The sequence below is a fragment of the Alternaria rosae genome (assembly GCF_020736505.1).
Source record: "Alternaria rosae strain MPI-PUGE-AT-0040 chromosome Unknown BKA58scaffold_14, whole genome shotgun sequence".
NCBI classification, from domain to species: Eukaryota; Fungi; Ascomycota; class Dothideomycetes; order Pleosporales; family Pleosporaceae; genus Alternaria; species Alternaria rosae.
Genome location: NW_025763583.1, coordinates 61,953 through 78,010, shown reverse-complemented (window position 1 = coordinate 78,010; position 16,058 = coordinate 61,953). Strand labels below are relative to the sequence as shown.

The following is a 16,058-nucleotide window of genomic DNA, read 5'->3' as shown; positions in this document are numbered from 1 at the left end:
CGCTTGCTGCTTGCCTGCCTTACTGCCCGTACAAAGTGTACTAGGAAAATTGCCCAGCCCAGCATGCAGTCTGACCGTCGTCGATGGGCATGGGCATGCCATCGCAAAGTCCGACCTGCCGCCATCGACTCTCCTTCGGGTTACCGTCTACAAGACATGATTACTCTGCATAGATACCGTACATACAGCATTGTATTCGGCTGCCTCGTCGATCAACCCATCACCATCTCATCTCGGTCCGATGATCGATGCCATTTGCCCGCCCGCTGCAAAATAGTTTCGAAACATACGTGGCGCACATTGTCGCACAACGACGACTATCGCAATGTAATGCTCGAATATCGCTGATAGCCATCTCGCCCTAGCGCCGACGCGATGATCAAATACCGCGATACCAATACAATGCGCCACAGGACTTTGATCACCGCGGAACAACTGCCCAAACAGTACTTGCACTTGCTTGCACAGTGTCTATAAATGACTCCGTCACATTCCCGCCGCCGTCCATCACCTGCAGAATTTCATCACGCCATTGCCCCGCTCCGCGTCGCTTCCTTCAGAACTGGAGATTGAACTGATCCTGCAAGTGCTGCGACTCATGTCACATGCTTTGGATAGAGTACTTTGGTAGCCGCTACTGCTGGCGGGAGACAGCATATCCGGGCCTCGTTTACCGTTTACAGTTTACAGTTTGCCATTAGATGACCACAAAGCAAAACACCCGAAGAAAATATTGGGCCAAGGTGAGCGCCAATGGAGCCGACTCCAACATCTCTAGTGAGCTGCGCTGCGTGCACACCTCACATCCTCTTCTCCCAGAGGCAAGTGCCCTCATGATTATGCGCCGCGCCGTGCCGGACAGTAGAGTGAACGCCTGCGAACCATATAGTACAGCACTTTACATGCATCCATCCCGTACAGTACGCGACGCCAGAAGAACACCATGAAAAAACTGCAGCAACAAGAAAAAACGGGAAACCGAGAAACCGAGACTCCACACTCTGCATGCCCATCTCCTCGGTCAGACTCGCTGTGCGGGAGCATACGGTACCTGGACATCTTGACGCGCCTTGCGCTCCTGCTTAGCCTGCAAATGGGTCCGTGCGCCCGCGAAAACCATGGGCGATCATTGCGCCGTGGCCGCCAAACTCCTCCACCTCGCATGGGCGCGCGCCTGCATGTGCCCTGCGAGTCAAGCGACATTCAGCCCGCCCGTCAGCGCACCACGGCTGCGAGGAGCACATTCACCCCGAAATAGCTGCTTGCGTTAGCCTCCTCATCTCACCAACTGCAGCAACCACCCGCGCGCGGCCTCAGGAACCGGCCAAGGCACCGGATAATGCGTGGGTAAAAAGACGTTTCTGACATGTTTCCGTCCGGAAGCATGTCCTGGAAATTTCCGAACGTGGTGAGAGTTTGTCGCCCCACGCGCCCGTCTTTCCGTTTGAGGATGTAGACGACGTCACGGCCTTGCATCGCGGGCGGGAATTAGAGAAAGAGAAAGGACGTGACTTACACTGAAGCTGCCGCAGCCCACTCACGTGTAGACAGCATATTCCTGAGCTGAGGGGTCGACGTGACCATCTTTAGCTCCGCACCAACGATAAGCACGATAACGAGGAGCCGTCCAAGCAAGCTGGGGACTATGGAAAACGCCATGAGGGGTAGTACCAGGGTTAGTGGAAACCATATTGCTGACTGATCTTGGCCGGCAGCCGGAGCTGCCGTGCTGGGAGGAGAAAAAGATGTGGAAGAAGGAACTTTCCGCGGAAGAGTCACTAGGTCCGAGTCTTCCTCGAGAAATTGGGATTCCTCCTCATTGATCGGGTCGTGCTCATCCATCCACTCACGATAGGCTTGGATATCCTCCGTAGACGCAGGATTAAGACTTTTCGAGAGCTTGCTAAACGAAGATAAAGCCTTGTCTGTACCGAGTCAGCGGAACACTCTTGATCGGTAGCAGCGACGATCCCCATGTTGACATGGCGTTCCGACTCGTTGCATCCGGCTTAGCCACAACTTACTGTATTGCTCTAGCTTCTGGTAGATGCGCCCCAGGAGTTCGGTCCTCTTGAAGTGCATTTCACTTCCGTAGCGTGCATCACCCCGCCGCGACGCAGGGTACGCGTATCCTGACGCATCCCGAGGCGACATCTGGGCAATGCACTCGTCTAGGTGACGCAGCTCTTCCTCCAGTTCGCACGTTTCGTCTTGCAGATGGAGCAAGACTCGGTGGTTTAGATGCTCAAACTTTCGGTACATGGGCACGAGATTCTTCCGGTCATGAGAGCTGGGCTGCGACGATCCGCTAAGCTCGTTGGCGAGGAGTTCGTATCCCACCACCGTTTGTCGGGTCTGGTTGGGTAATGGCGCGTGCTGTTGATAGAGTGGCGGCTGCCCTGGATGTGGGGAGAAAGGTGGCGGCACGTGCTGGAGCATGCCATCAGCTGGCCGTATCGATAGTGGATGTGCATGCACTGCTTCCGGGGATTGATGAGGCGCATATCCTATGGCTAGCGGAACTGGGAATGAGGGCATAGGTGCCCATCCTGGTGGGGAGCTGATTGCCGCAGGCACTGGAGCCGGAGACGCACCAGAACAGCCTTGTTGGTTGTACATCGGCATCGGTGGGTAGCCGTAGGGGTGTTGCTCTGCACCATATTGGTACTCTCCGTACGGCTGTGGTCTTTGGAAGATGTGGCTAGCAAGCTCGCGCTCCTGCTGCTTAAGACGTCTGGCGTGCGGATCACTTTGATGAGAGCTCGCCGATGGAGCTCGAGGTGGGGTCGTCACTGCCGGCCGTTTGTTGGGTATCTGGTTTCCTTGATCTACTTCCTCCTCGTTTTCTGACCCACTTTCACTCTCCTCTTCACTACCCTCTTCTTGGTTGGCTTCGACGTCATCTCCAGGGCCATGCACAAAGCTACTGGCGTACAATGGCTTCTTGAAGGAACGATATTCCTGATTGGGTTGGTGTGATGCTGTCTGAAGGGACCTTCTGGTAGAGGCTGGCGAGGTCATAGCGGAGTCAGGATGTTGTGAGTCTGCTGCTACAGATGAGCGTCCATCGTCATGCTGAGTGTCACCTGACGAGGAAGACGAGGATGAGGCAATGGTCGATGAAGGCATAGCCTGGAGGTCCGTAGGCGTAGGACTTTCAGGAGTGTCGTCGCTAGACTGTAGAAACTGGAACACTCCTGCTTGGGTGGCGTCCATGTTGTTGAAGGCGTGACTCTGCATCGCCGTGGGTGCGGGCGGACTTTCGCTTTCTTCAGACTCTTGGTACTCGGCGACTTGGCTATAACCGCCGTACGGTCTCTGCATTACTGTAGAGTTACTGCCACCCAAAGCATCTGACTGTTGCGTCACACTAGAGACCAGGGAGGGGTCTGACATGTTGGCCATGTTTCCAGCATGCCGTTGCAGAGAGCTGTGTTTAGCACGTGCGTGTGAGCGCTTCACAGCCTCGTCCCCAGTATGCCGGCGGCGCAGAACCCTCGGATCGACCGGAGTACCAAGGGCAGAGCTCCCTCGCCGTCGTGAGCGTGTGCTGACCTTGCTCTTGCTTTCTCTTATTTGACCGAGCCTGGGCATGTAGCCGATGGTACTGCCCTCCTCATCTAACTCTTCCTGTTTGGCTTGCGAAGTCGATCCAGTCTCGGTATGATGTGAGTCGCGTCTTAAAAGCTTTTTCAGAGTGTTGCGAGGCTGTTTAGATCTCTGCTCGCTCTCGTCATGGTCGTCTCCACGCGGCGGTGAGGCTGAAGGTGGAGAACCTTTGGTGCCCGAACTGGTGCGTGATGGGCGGCGTCTAGTGTGTGGTGCACTAGTAGCTGAACTCGTGCCTATATCATGAAGGCCGTCGTAGTGGTATTTGGGATTGCCGGTGGGAGGACTGCGCTGCCGTGGGGGTGAACCGGAGCCCTCAAAGGCTGCTGCGTGATCCGACTAAGTATCGGAGTATATACGTCAGTTTCAAAAGCAAGCTGGTAGTTCAGGGCAGACAGGCAAAGAGCGTGTTTATATTATCTACCCACCATGCTACGTATTGTTTACAGGGTCCAGCTGTGTAAGCAGAGAGGTGGCGCTTGCGTCAATGGATCTGGTACTGGGGGCGATGGCGCGGTGCGGGGAGGGTGGGTGATGGTGTGCGGGAAAGTGAATATAGACAGTGAGTGACGTTTTCGTGCGATCCCTTGCATGCTGAAGCGATTACAAGCACACGTTGTACGACTCTAGAGGCTGAACAAGACAAGGCTCGCAAACGGTGGATGTCGTGGTACGCCTCAAGGCCTGCTGAATCTCAACCCTGGTGTGCGCCATAATCACAGCAACGCGGATATGTTGGAATGGGGAAGAGACAAAGGAGAACGCATGCTGAACTGGAAGAAGCAACGACGAGGAATATTGCAGCCAGTCAGTCACCGCCTTGCGCATGCATGCGAGTTAACGTTGGCGACTGACCGGGAGTGCACCGGAAGTGCCGCGCTGCTACCCAATGACATCCCATTGAGCCCGTCAAGCGACGATACCCCACTATGTGGGCCCCATCACCGCGTGCCCTCTCTTCCTCCCAGACTTCCTTCTTATGCTAAATCTGTCGACCCGCATCGCGATGATGCATTTGCATGCCAAACTCTGTCCAGTGGTGAAGCACTTTGCTACTGTTTCGTGGGCGGTTCGTCAACAAGTCCATGGTCCTCCGCTGCTCAGTCACTGCCACGTCAACGAGCTACTGCAACCTCGTACCAGGATTGTCGAGGTGAGCAGTGCAGTTCTGACATCTGGTTCACTCCACTTGCTCGCTCTCGCGTTTCACCGCGAGACCATTCCCCGTGCTGGGTATCCTGGCATAGATCAGGCTTGGGATTCTAGAAGTCAGGCTTACTCCACGCCAAGTTTCAACTTTACGAGGCGAGTAGATTCGGAGACCGAGTCTTCATGCATGACGTCTTTGGCGTTTCGACAGTATGTCGATTTTACAACGTTGTAGCAAAGTTACGACAACGAAAATAGCTATGGGTCGAGGACTTTGTCTAATACTTCTGATGCACGTTGTGTATGAATTGATGTGCAGCTACTGATGGCGATTCCCAAGGAAAGGCCGTGACAGGTATGCCCATGTCCGCCTCTTTGAGTAGATGATTCAGACTCGGATTTGTTGTATACAACTTTTGTCAACGGAAGTGTAAATTCGATATTGATGTGAGTAGAAGAACGTTGAATAAAGTAGTCCTTGCCACTCTTATCTAAGACGTATTTTGAAGACATAGCAATCGGCTCTCCTTCGGGTTCATCTGATCGGACATGCTTACCTAGGTCCAGATCATACGACCGCTGATGTTGAAACGAACCCCGCGATTTTTGACTGCCTGACAGGAGCTAGACTTGCGATAAAGTTCAATAGTAGCACGATGGATCTACCAAAGTGCTATATGCAAGCATTGTTGCCAAGAGCAGGGGAGACTTCGACGCCACGAAAATATGTATGCTATTGATCTTGATCGACAAATGTTAATCTGAGAAGTTTCACTTGTGTATCTATAGCGTGCTCGGACTCATCACCATGCTGAATGTATGGTAGGGCAAGCATAAGACTAAACACTTCCGAAAGCAAGCACAATAGTGGCAGACTATGGAGTGTGATGCGCGCCAATGGTTGAACGAGAAGTCGACATTCCTGAGAAGATAGAATTGGCATACGATGGAGCAGCAGGTGATTGATACCGCGTATGAGAGAACAGTTGCGATATTCCTGTTCGTTTAGCCTTCCCACCCAGCAGTACGAAGACGCCGCCCCATTGCCATTTGAGCTCGTTGAAACGAATACATTCTGGGTATCTCACACATCTACGTCTACAAGCCTACAAGCCTCACGACTCCTCACTCACGCTTCGGCTCACTTCCCTCGCGACAAAAGCATCAGGGTCGACCGGGCATGCCTTCAGATTCACCTTGTGTGTATCTGCCCAAGCTCTTACCCTGGCCTTATTGATGACAGCGTCGGCGCCTCCTTTCTTCTTCTGCTCCAGCACGTCCATAGCCTGTAATGTCGCAATGATGTCTTCGGGCACAATGTACGTCTTTTCACGCAAATCTTGCACGGTGAGTGTCTTCTTGGAAGGGCACGCTACGATCGTCCGGGCGAGCGTTTGCGACCAGTAATGTATGTATGCGATGCGGCCGAGATCCGACAGCGCTGTAGTGGTATTAGCATGGGAAACATCCGCTTGGCGACATGAACATACGTTTCTCAGGCCCGCCCAGCCTCTCCTCACGTCTACTCATTTCATAGCTCGCGCCCATGAGTATCTGCCCCAGCCCTTGTTTTTGCCATGGTGGAAACACCAAGATGCATGCGAGATTGTTGTTGTCCCAGCTCATCTTCTCTTTGCTGAAGAAGCCGACAACCTGCCCTTGCGCACCAATCCCGCTCGCCTCTGCATCGTCGCCGAAACTGGTATTCGGTATCTCAGGTGTGGGATTGTGCGCGACAAGCAGGTAGTATAGAAATGTCGTAACGTCGTAGAAGACGGATTTAGTATCGAGGAAGAGCTTGGCGAAGAGCGAAAGGTTCTGTGCGTAGAGTTTGTGTTTCTCGCCGTCAATCTCGTATAAGGAGTAGTTATCCTTCGTATAGACGTTCACGCCCGGCGGTGGTGTATTGCGCAGAGGACATGCTTTCTACAGCTCATCAGCTTTCCAATCCAACCCTCAGACGCAGCACATATCCGTCCGAAGCTTACCAGATGCCCAATAAACCCCACCAACTCTTTGCTATACTTGAAGCACCATTGACACACATAGAGCCGCTCTACGCGTCGGCCTACAAGCTCTTCCGGGTAGAAAGACGGGTACCAGGGCTGTATGAGCAGCGAGCCGAAGACGACTTCGAGGACATTGGGTCCGGAGGGAGGTTTCTGCGATGGCTTCAAGGCAGGCGTTGAGGGCGTCGAGGTCATGGAGGCTACATCGGGGGCCATTGGGCTGGTGACGACGCGTCGAGGGGCCGCCGGCACATGCTTGTGGGGTTGGATGTGCAGAGCTTGGGCCGGGTTGTCGGAAAAGGTTAGCGCGACGCGAGGGCACGTGGTTGGCGGAGATCTGTCGTTCACACCTGGGTATGACCTACCTGTTCGCCATTGCACCTACAATACTCAACTCCGGTCCAGCTCAGCCTGGAGCCACCATGATCCTCCTTGATCGGGTCATCATTACCGTCATGATGATCGAGATCATCTCGACATTTCCGCCATGTCCATGCAATACTCTGGGTCAAGCAAAGACGAACGTGAACGGAGAGCACCAAGTCATTGTCTACAGCATCCATGAATAGTAGCATGGAATTGACAGCTTTCACACGACTACATGTTCCAAGATCATTGTCAAGACTTCCAAGTCCCATCATCTCTCCGACTACGCTACCCTTCGCTGTTACAAAGTTTGACGACCCGTCACTCTTCGACGTCTAGCAACTCTCATTTCCAACCCGTTCTTACAACCCTGTTCCGAGTGCTACATAAACGGTAACAGCGATCTGGATCTATCCCCATCGTTGGCACCGCTATCATTATCTACAACATCCTTAAGGCCGCGGCCCCCTTCGTAGCCTCGAGACTGAAGTATAGGCTTGTTGCTGGTAACGCCGAGCTTCAGCCAGATCAACCCAGCAGGGACGTTGCGGCGATCGGTCTATGTGTAGTTCTTCATCTAACATGGTTTAGCATGTATCACGCATCTACGGTTTGATACATTGCTGACCTGGTTCAGTACGCCTGCCTCCATTGGATCTCCGATAACCAGGCGTTCTCTTCTGCACGTAGTGTCGCAAGATAAAACCGATGATGGCGAGGGTTATGGTGAGGAAGACGCTGAGAAGGGTGAAGATAGCTTCTTTCGTCCACCCGGATGAGGAGGCCGTGTTATGTGATACAGTATCTATCGAGATTCTGTCAGCGCATCGCCGTAAAACCTGAATAGAGGAAAAGTTACTGTTAGTCCCCATTATGTAGTCCGTTTGTCCACAGTAGGCTAAGGGTTCAAGATCGGCTGCATTGATATATTCTGACTGCGAGTTTATTGGCTTTGTGGACCCGCAAAACCTAACGATCCTTTTGTTCTTTGGCGTGTTGACGTTTTGCTTTGATGAAGTAGAGCGTAGTCTGACTGAATGAAAGTATTGCTACTCATCTTTTGTAACTCTCAATTCAGCTTTATATGAGAGAAGTGTACGTTAACCAAGGCTGCGGTGGTGACAAAACGCATTTCGCTAGGACTGGCTAGCTTTCCCAAAATACTCGTGGGCACTCTAAGCATGAGGCAGAGCACAATGCAAGGGTCAATCTGGGGACTGCTAACAGCCGGGGTCCCTGGGCGTTTACCTTTTCAGCCAACAGGAGGCTTCATAGCTGAATCTGATCCGTAGATGAGGGACTGCTAACAGCCGGGGTTCCTTGTGAGCGTGCCAGTCCGGCCAATGGGAGGTTTCGTGGCTGAGCAATGCTGGCACCGGTCAAGCAGTTAACTGTCAACACGCCCGCAGCTCCTTTCAGGAAACCTGCGAGATGACCACGAGCCGCAAACGCGAGAGCAACGAAGTGTGTGTGATCACGACCGTGCGTAGTCCGGAGAGAATTTTTATTTAATGTAAGTTCCGTCCATACACAATCTTGGAGTGATGCACTCCGCGCAGCCGACACAACGCTTTGCCTCTCTTAAGATAGTGACGGAACATTTCAGGTGGCGCCTTCTTCAATTGCAGAGCCCACGAAGAACATTGTCATGATCTACACAACCATGGTACTAAAATACAGTAGTTGCGCACTATACCGGACTATACACACCCATGTGTGAGAAAAGCAATTCATTGAGGAGGCCAGATTGTTATTCGTCGTCTGCGCAGCATCTAAGAACAGTCACGGCTTTCTGCTTCTCATAGCCTTAGGTAATGCCCAATCATCACCTTCGAATTGAGTGTAAGTCTTCAAGTACTCTGGCCCCAGCAGTCTCGCCACATCTCACTCCGGACTCTTCGAATACCTCTAACCTCTCATAGTACCTAGATGTGCAAGCTATGCTCGAGCTCTTTGCTGAGCGCAACACCTTACTTCATCTCTAATATCCACTTCTTGTTTTCAAGTAAGGTACTTTTGCGAGTGCCAATAATACTATGTTGCTCCGTAGCAGGAGTTGATCGATTTAGTAGTTTGGTCAAAGGGCATGTCGTGTTGGGTGGATGGATATCCAAGCCGGCTGCCGAACCAGAAGCCACTTGGCCGTCTAGGAGCGATTATCGAGTATTCACTGGGACATGAAGCAAGAATGCGCGGTACCAATAGACGAACACAGATTCTGAGATTGATCGAACATTTCATACTCGCTATTCGCTTTCTATCACCCCTCGTCTTCCCATTCTCTACCCCACCAAACCCCCCCGTCCCCCAACCTACGAAGTACAACTCTGATGCCACCAAATCCCCGCAATACTGACATCCAAATTACACTGCTCCCCCGGCGGCACAACCCAGCACTGCAACGCATCATTCGCGGCGGGGCTCTTGATCTTAACAATAATATCGCATCTGAGATGGTTCACCATGCCAACAAACGTCTCGGGTCCATACCGCCCGTCTTTGAAGGCAACGGTGAATTGGGCTTGGTTGTGTTCGGGGTCGTTGACGCCGTTCGATTGCACGGCGATGTCGGGGCCGTTGGGAGCGGAGCAGTGGGAGGTTTGGAAACAGGCTGTTGCGGTTGTGGCGAGGAGGGTGAGGGAGAGGAAACGCATTTTGAGGTGAGGGCTGGTGGGTTTAGTGGTGAAGAGGAGGGATAAGATGGGGGAGTGTTACTTTTTGGTTTTGTTTGAGAGGAAAGGCAGTGTCGTTGTTTTGTGAGGCGTGAGTCTTGTGATGTTGGTGTATGAAGGTGATGCTGGATCTGTTCGATGAGTCGGAAGAGATGGTCAAGTCATGACTTTTATACATCCTCCCGTACCTCTCGGCGAGCATAAAGCCTTCTATGTAGGATGTACTAAGCAACGATCGTTAGTCGAAGTTTATTGTTAACGGCTTCTACACGGTGTACGTCCGTCTCACCGGTTGAAGACAACACCACCGAGACAGTACGCGATGAAGTATCCGCCAATAGACTCATGGCTAGAAAAGGTACGGCCTCATTCCAAGAGTTAATACTCTATCTCACAAGGGCACGTCGTGTAAGCATACCTGTGCCAGTCCGAACTAAGACGAACTAGAATCGGGGACATCTCCGGGCTTACCCGCCATGGGGCCGCTCCAACTCTCCCAAACTCTTCCATCATACCAACACAGAAGAGAGTGCGCTTTTAGTTCAGACCGCTTCTTGGTATCGTATCGTGGTCGAGAAGTTATGTTGTACACGATATAGAGATCGAGGTAGACGTTCGGGGTATATCAATGTACACTATGTTCTTAGCGTAAGCAACGGCGTGTATTCGTCTGAGATCTAGTCTGACCGCCGCAAGGCTGTCTTACACCGCTGCACCATGCAACCAAGAAGGACCGCAAGCACAGTGAATGGGATCTAGATTGCGTACGAAAGCGGCATGGGGAGGTGCGCGACAGCTCAGCCAAAGCTGAGCAAGGTCTTTGCACCGAACGCCTTCAATCGAGTGTCGACCGCAAGTGCATTTGCCTCAGCTACCTCTTCGTAACTCAATCCTACTACACGCCAGCAGCCAAACCGCCAAACCACCACTCTACCTAGGCGTACCAGGCGGCGTCAAAACCCCACCCCCGCCTCCACCCCCGAACACACCACTACCCTCACCCGCCTCACATTGCGACACGTGAAAAGCTCTCAGCACATTCTTGTTCTCCGAGAACTCTTCCCACGCACTCTCATCTTCCAGTATAGCCGGCGTGCGCATCCTCACACACTCGATGATAGCGTTGCACAGTCCTCGGTCGTTCTCGGGACACTGCTCGTGGTAGATGCATGTAGCGAGGTCGACGATCATGAGCGGGTCGGTGATGAAGGGAAGGCGGTCGATGATGGCTTCGGCGGCGCGGCGTTTGATGGGTTCGAGGTTGTACTGGGTATAGGATTAGTGTGATAGATCGAGGAATGACGTGAGAGCAGGCACCTTGTCAGCGGCGATGAAGAGATCTAAGAGCTGGTTCATCATGAGTTCTTTCTCAATCTCCATCCTCAGCGCAAAGTTGGTGAAGATGGAACCAGTGGTGGGGTTGTAGACACCGTACATCTCGTCGAGGAGTGTGGAGACGACTTGAGCTGACTCTGGAAGCTCGATGGATTGCTTTGCGGTCTTGGCTTGGAAGTAGATGGGCTCATTTGTTTCCAGGAAGCGGAAGACAGACGCGATGTTCGAGGAGGTGGATCTGATGAAGCCGAATTCTGTGTTTGCGTGGTCGAGAAAGAAGGTTGCCATGCCGGTTATCTTTTGTTCTTTGTGGATGGAGAAGGATAGCAGCGGCCAGGTGACCGACTTTGAGTCTTCGGCGGGAGGGTTGGGAAAGGGAGGCATGGTGATGAGTAATGTTGAAGACCGTGGAAAAGATGCAGCGATGTGCGGAATAGCGAGTCGTAAGTGTAAAGAGGATGTAGGTATCAGTACACCAACCAACGAAGTAGAGTTTGGGAGAGACTGTCACCGATACCTGGCATCACGGTGATGAGGTTAGCGGTATCGGTAGCAGTGAGCGATGAGCGGAAATTGTAACGATGATATCGCAAACAGAAGTCCAAGGATCTGCCCAATCGGCTTACTCGATTGAGCCACTGTCAGTGAGTTCCGAAGACTGAAGCGTTGCATGTGCGCCGCGCCCATTGAGAAGTGTGGAGTACAGTTGATTATTATATTGCGACTCGATGTGAGGAAGTTTATGAGTGATACCAAGCCCTATAACCGGTTCCTCTGACCATTCTCATCCGAGATCCGTACCAGAGGCCATGCCGGGATATGTCCTGCGCCCTTGAACGCCGATGATCCATGTTGTACAGTAAATTCGAAAGAAGATCGTTAATATCGCGTGACAGTGAGCTACAGTTCAAGCTCACCAGGTCGTCGCGACCTGCGGATATTCCTTCTTGCTGATCTTGAGGTCATCATAGATAGAGTCGTCGCCTAAGACTTCATTAGCACAAGCCACATCTGCTAGCAGCTGAACAACATACCGTGAAGATGCTCGACGCGCAGCTCATCCTCATGTTCGAGTTTCTCAATCTCCTCTTGTGGAGTCTCCTTGTCATGCTTCTGGTCCTTGGTCGTCGGCTCGACACCACTCTCCATCTTTTCGCCGATGAGCAGGATCTGACAGTACTCATAGTCCAGGTATTTCGGCTTGACTTCGACCCAAGCCAGTCTGCGGAACTCGTCGATAAACCTGGCAATGGTCAGTCGTGAACAGGTAGTCACATCGAGATCACTTACTCCTTGGGGAAAGCGGGCTTCTGAGGAAGCTGGGCAGAAGCCGGTCCGCTGCGCTCAGGGTTCTTGACACTCATGACGAAGCTGCCCTGATCCTTGATACCTAGGTCTTCCTGCACCTCTCCAAGCTCGGAAGGTATGGTGGTAGAGTAGACGAGGTGGCACGTCCGGTCTTCAGTGCGCGTAATCGCATACACGCCTTCCGCTACCGGCGCCACAGGCTCGGTGCGTCGACTGCCTTGTGTCTTCGTCTCGTACTCGTCCGCACCAAAGAAGCTCTCCTTCAGCTCTTTGATGGAAGTGTTCGCCTTCTCGACAAATGCCATGAAGCGATCGTTGTGCGACTTGGGGAAGACCTTCTTGGGCAGCGCGAAGAGGCGGATGTTATTGTCGTCGGCGAGAGCACCGTCGCCTAGCTTGGCTCCAGATGGCATTGGTCGGAGGACGAAGAAGGTGCGTTGAAGGTCGCCGACGCTTTCGGATTCCTCGACACCGACGCGGTTCCGGGTAAAGAAGTAAATGACGCCCTTCTCAAGAATGTTTGATGGCATTTGCTTTGCGCGCTGGGAGGACTCCTCGATCGCGCCTTCACCGTCTGCGACAGCCTCTTTTTTAGTAGTGTCTGCTTTGTCTTCGTTCGTCTCCTCCTGTGTAGCCTCTTCGGCTTTAGGGGCGACGTCGGTCTCCTGTTCCGCCTGGTCGTCCGCAGTCTCCATGTCAGTTGATGTAGGCTTGTTATCATCGCCAGTGGCCAATGCCGTCGCGTCGCTTGCATCAACCAGGTCTTCAGCGGCCTTCTTCTCGGCCTCCTCTGCGTCTTTCGAGTCTTGACCCCCATCAGAGGCGTCCTTCATCTCGCTATCTTCTTCCTTGCCTGTATGCATAGTCTCCTCGATAGTGGCTTGCTTCTTTGTCACCTTGCGGTCGCGCTTGGGAGAGGGCTCGACCTCAGGCTTGCGTTTGGTACCGGCTGCGATATCGTTACCCTTTGCTGGGCTGGAGCCACCGTCGGTGTCGCGTGCAGAGGAGCGTGTTCCTGCCATTGTTGATGCAGTGAGGTCAATTGAATGAAGAGGTGTAGATTGTTGAAGGAATTGGTGAAAGGATGGGATAAAGATGGGTGAAGTAATGAAGGAGGCTGTTGTTTGCGCGCGCGCTGGTGGTTTGTGGCAGGCGCGTCGCGTGAAATGGTGACGTCAATGGCAGTCATTAGCACATCGACGCGTCAGGAAGGCACGTGCAGCGCTGGACTATCATACGGAAGCCGCGAGCGGTCATGAACGAGGATTTGAGAGTGCGTGGAATAGCGTCGCGCATTCACGTACTTGATCTAGCAAACCTATCGACGCTGATATACAAGGCCTTCAAATTGTACGTCGTCCATCGAGCGCACCCCGGTCGACGTAGACGAAGCCACAACCGCCATTGCTTATTCGTGCTTCTCGAGAAAGGCGTGAACACCGTCGGCGATGCCCTCCGGACTCGGCTTCTCCGCGCATACATCAGGAGTAAAGCCAAACTCCTGCTTCAGATAATCGCGTGTCGTCGGGCCGATGGTGCATATTAGGATGTCTCTCTGCTCAGCAGTAGCCCTGGCTCTCCCAGTCTCCATGTCCAGGAGACCGAGGCTCTCAAGCATGGCTTGACATCCACTTGGAGAGAATACAACGACCCATTGCCGTCTCGAGCCTTGGTCCGCGTTTCTGCGCCAGATTGTCGAGAAGTCCTCCTTGAAAGACTGCATCTCCCCGGTCTCGTATATAACCAACTCATCTACCCTCGCCCTCTCCTTTGGGTCCAGCTCTTCTGACTGCAGGGTCTTTGGTATTATGTCCCTCCTCTTATCGCCGACCATGAACAATATGGGCGGATTCGCAACACCTGGATGAAGGGCGTTGTAGTGCCTCAAGATGAAGCCAGCCAGAGCCTCGCCGTTGCCGGTTTCCTCTCCCAGAATTGGACACTTAAGGCCCAGCGATCGCAGTCCGCGAGCTGTAGCTGGGCCTACTACGTACAGCGGCAGACTCTCTGGGAGCAGACTGTCGATGTCGAGGGCGCCTTCTTTACGGATTTCTTGGACAACCTCACTGAAGGCTTCAACTGCACGCTGCGAGGTGAAGATCAGCGCACCATATGTCGCAAGACCCTGCTGCGCTTGTGGCACGAAGCCGCGATGGGTGACATGCTGGCGCACCTCACGCAGGGCATCTCGCTTGAACCTGTGCTCCAGGACGGGCACGAAAACGGGCGCATAGCTGCCATTGTCGAGTTCAAGGAAAAGCTCCTCATACGTGTCTTTGGGTACTGACTTGGTCTTCAGCAGCAGGATGGGGATCTTGCCCCGCGATTGTTCCGCCATAGCCGTGGGTTGGTGGGTGTGTGTTCGAGGCCCCGAGTGAAGGGTGGGCGATGGAGCCCTGACTGCGGGCGGCACACTAGCCCGCCCGCTAAGCATCGGGAAAAGTTGCCAGCATCCGTGGTTCACTCGAGACCCTCGAATTTAATAGTTGTCCTCCCACCGCCCTTCACGCCTAGCCCAGCACTCACAACTCGGCGGTCTATTCAGATCTCCCAGACCTCTCCCCCCGCTGCAACTCCCAGTCAGCCCTTCAATTCAATTGACTGCACAGCAACCATGGCCGACGTCGCAACTCCACCCGCCGCCCAGGCCTCTACCAACGGCGCTGCTGCCCCTCAAGCGAAGCAGCAGGTTGTCAAGCCTGACAAGCCCGACGAGGACAAGTACAAGGAAGACCTCGCCAAGCTGGAGAAGGAGCACGCCGCCGCCCAGGAAAAGCTGGTGAGTACATGTCCCTGTGTGGTGCGCGCAGTCGCACGGCCACGAGCTGACGGGTGGCTGCATCGCACACCATCAACTAATCCTGGAAAATTACTAACGACGACCAGAACGCCTGCAAGGCCAAGCTCGATCTCGCCAAGCCCAACAACAAGGACTCGCCGAACGCAAAGCGCCAGCAGGAGCTCAAGACGGAGCTCAACGCCATCCGCTCGACCCAGCAGGGCAACAAGTCCGGACGCAACTCCATCTTCGAGAAGATCAAGAAGCTCGACGAGCAGCTTAAGCAGCAGCTGAACGAGCTCAAGACGGCAAAGGGCAAGTCCAACTACAAGTCCGCCGAGGATGTGGACCAGGAGATTGCCCGTCTGCAGAAGCAGGTTGACGGCGGCATGATGAAGCTCGTGGACGAGAAGAAGGCCCTGGCTGAGATCAGCGCCCTCAACAAGGCCAAGAAGAACTTCTCCGGCTTCGACAGCCAGCAGAAGAAGATCGACGATATCAAGGCCCAGATCGCCGAGCAGAAGAAGCTACTGGACGACCCCGAGAACAAGGCCCTCTCCGAGAAGTACACCAAGCTTCAGACTGAGCTGGACGGACTCAAGGCTGAGCAAGACGAGGCCTTCAAGAACCTGAGGTCGCTCCGTGAGGAGACCGACAAGGCGCGCGCAGTGCAGCAGGAGAAGTACCAGGCCCGCAAGGAGCTCAAGGACAACTACTTCCAGCAGCTCCGCGCATTCAAGAACTACGAGTTCGAGGCTCGCAAGATCCGCAACGAGAAGAGGCGCCTCGAGCAGCTCCAGTACGTCGCCGGCAAGCGCAAGGAGACTGCCT

General features: G+C 53.5%; 5 protein-coding genes across 5 annotated transcripts; all 5 read right to left on the bottom strand.

The window, feature by feature from the left end:
- Window positions 1–1,235: 1,235 nt before the first annotated feature.
- On the bottom strand, window positions 1,236–4,458 carry BKA58DRAFT_394893 (uncharacterized protein). Its single transcript, XM_046171232.1, has 3 exons — window positions 4,038–4,458; window positions 2,025–3,948; window positions 1,236–1,925 (listed from the first exon to the last, which is right to left on the bottom strand). Exons 1-3 carry the CDS (start codon window positions 4,038–4,040, stop codon window positions 1,513–1,515), a joined length of 2,340 nt encoding a protein of 779 aa, XP_046019912.1. The 5' UTR covers window positions 4,041–4,458; the 3' UTR covers window positions 1,236–1,512.
- A 1,082-nt stretch (window positions 4,459–5,540) lies between these two features.
- On the bottom strand, window positions 5,541–7,079 carry BKA58DRAFT_348508 (acyl-CoA N-acyltransferase). Its single transcript, XM_046168474.1, has 3 exons — window positions 6,747–7,079; window positions 6,249–6,684; window positions 5,541–6,199 (listed from the first exon to the last, which is right to left on the bottom strand). The coding sequence occupies exons 1-3, from the start codon at window positions 6,981–6,983 to the stop codon at window positions 5,874–5,876; spliced, it is 999 nt and encodes a 332-aa protein (XP_046019911.1). The 5' UTR covers window positions 6,984–7,079; the 3' UTR covers window positions 5,541–5,873.
- Window positions 7,080–7,152: 73 nt separating this feature from the next.
- BKA58DRAFT_424952 (uncharacterized protein) lies at window positions 7,153–8,288 on the bottom strand. The gene is made up of 2 exons (XM_046172909.1): window positions 7,762–8,288; window positions 7,153–7,710 (listed from the first exon to the last, which is right to left on the bottom strand). Exons 1-2 carry the CDS (start codon window positions 8,003–8,005, stop codon window positions 7,586–7,588), a joined length of 369 nt encoding a protein of 122 aa, XP_046019910.1. The 5' UTR covers window positions 8,006–8,288; the 3' UTR covers window positions 7,153–7,585.
- A 2,216-nt stretch (window positions 8,289–10,504) lies between these two features.
- BKA58DRAFT_473735 (uncharacterized protein) lies at window positions 10,505–11,537 on the bottom strand. The gene is made up of 3 exons (XM_046175322.1): window positions 11,123–11,537; window positions 10,750–11,071; window positions 10,505–10,697 (listed from the first exon to the last, which is right to left on the bottom strand). The coding sequence occupies exons 1-3, from the start codon at window positions 11,522–11,524 to the stop codon at window positions 10,603–10,605; spliced, it is 819 nt and encodes a 272-aa protein (XP_046019909.1). The 5' UTR covers window positions 11,525–11,537; the 3' UTR covers window positions 10,505–10,602.
- A 298-nt stretch (window positions 11,538–11,835) lies between these two features.
- On the bottom strand, window positions 11,836–14,836 carry BKA58DRAFT_348502 (tetrapyrrole biosynthesis, uroporphyrinogen III synthase). The gene is made up of 4 exons (XM_046168473.1): window positions 13,889–14,836; window positions 12,431–13,463; window positions 12,175–12,383; window positions 11,836–12,124 (listed from the first exon to the last, which is right to left on the bottom strand). The coding sequence occupies exons 1-4, from the start codon at window positions 14,784–14,786 to the stop codon at window positions 12,054–12,056; spliced, it is 2,211 nt and encodes a 736-aa protein (XP_046019908.1). The 5' UTR covers window positions 14,787–14,836; the 3' UTR covers window positions 11,836–12,053.
- Between the last annotated feature and the right edge of the window lie 1,222 nt (window positions 14,837–16,058).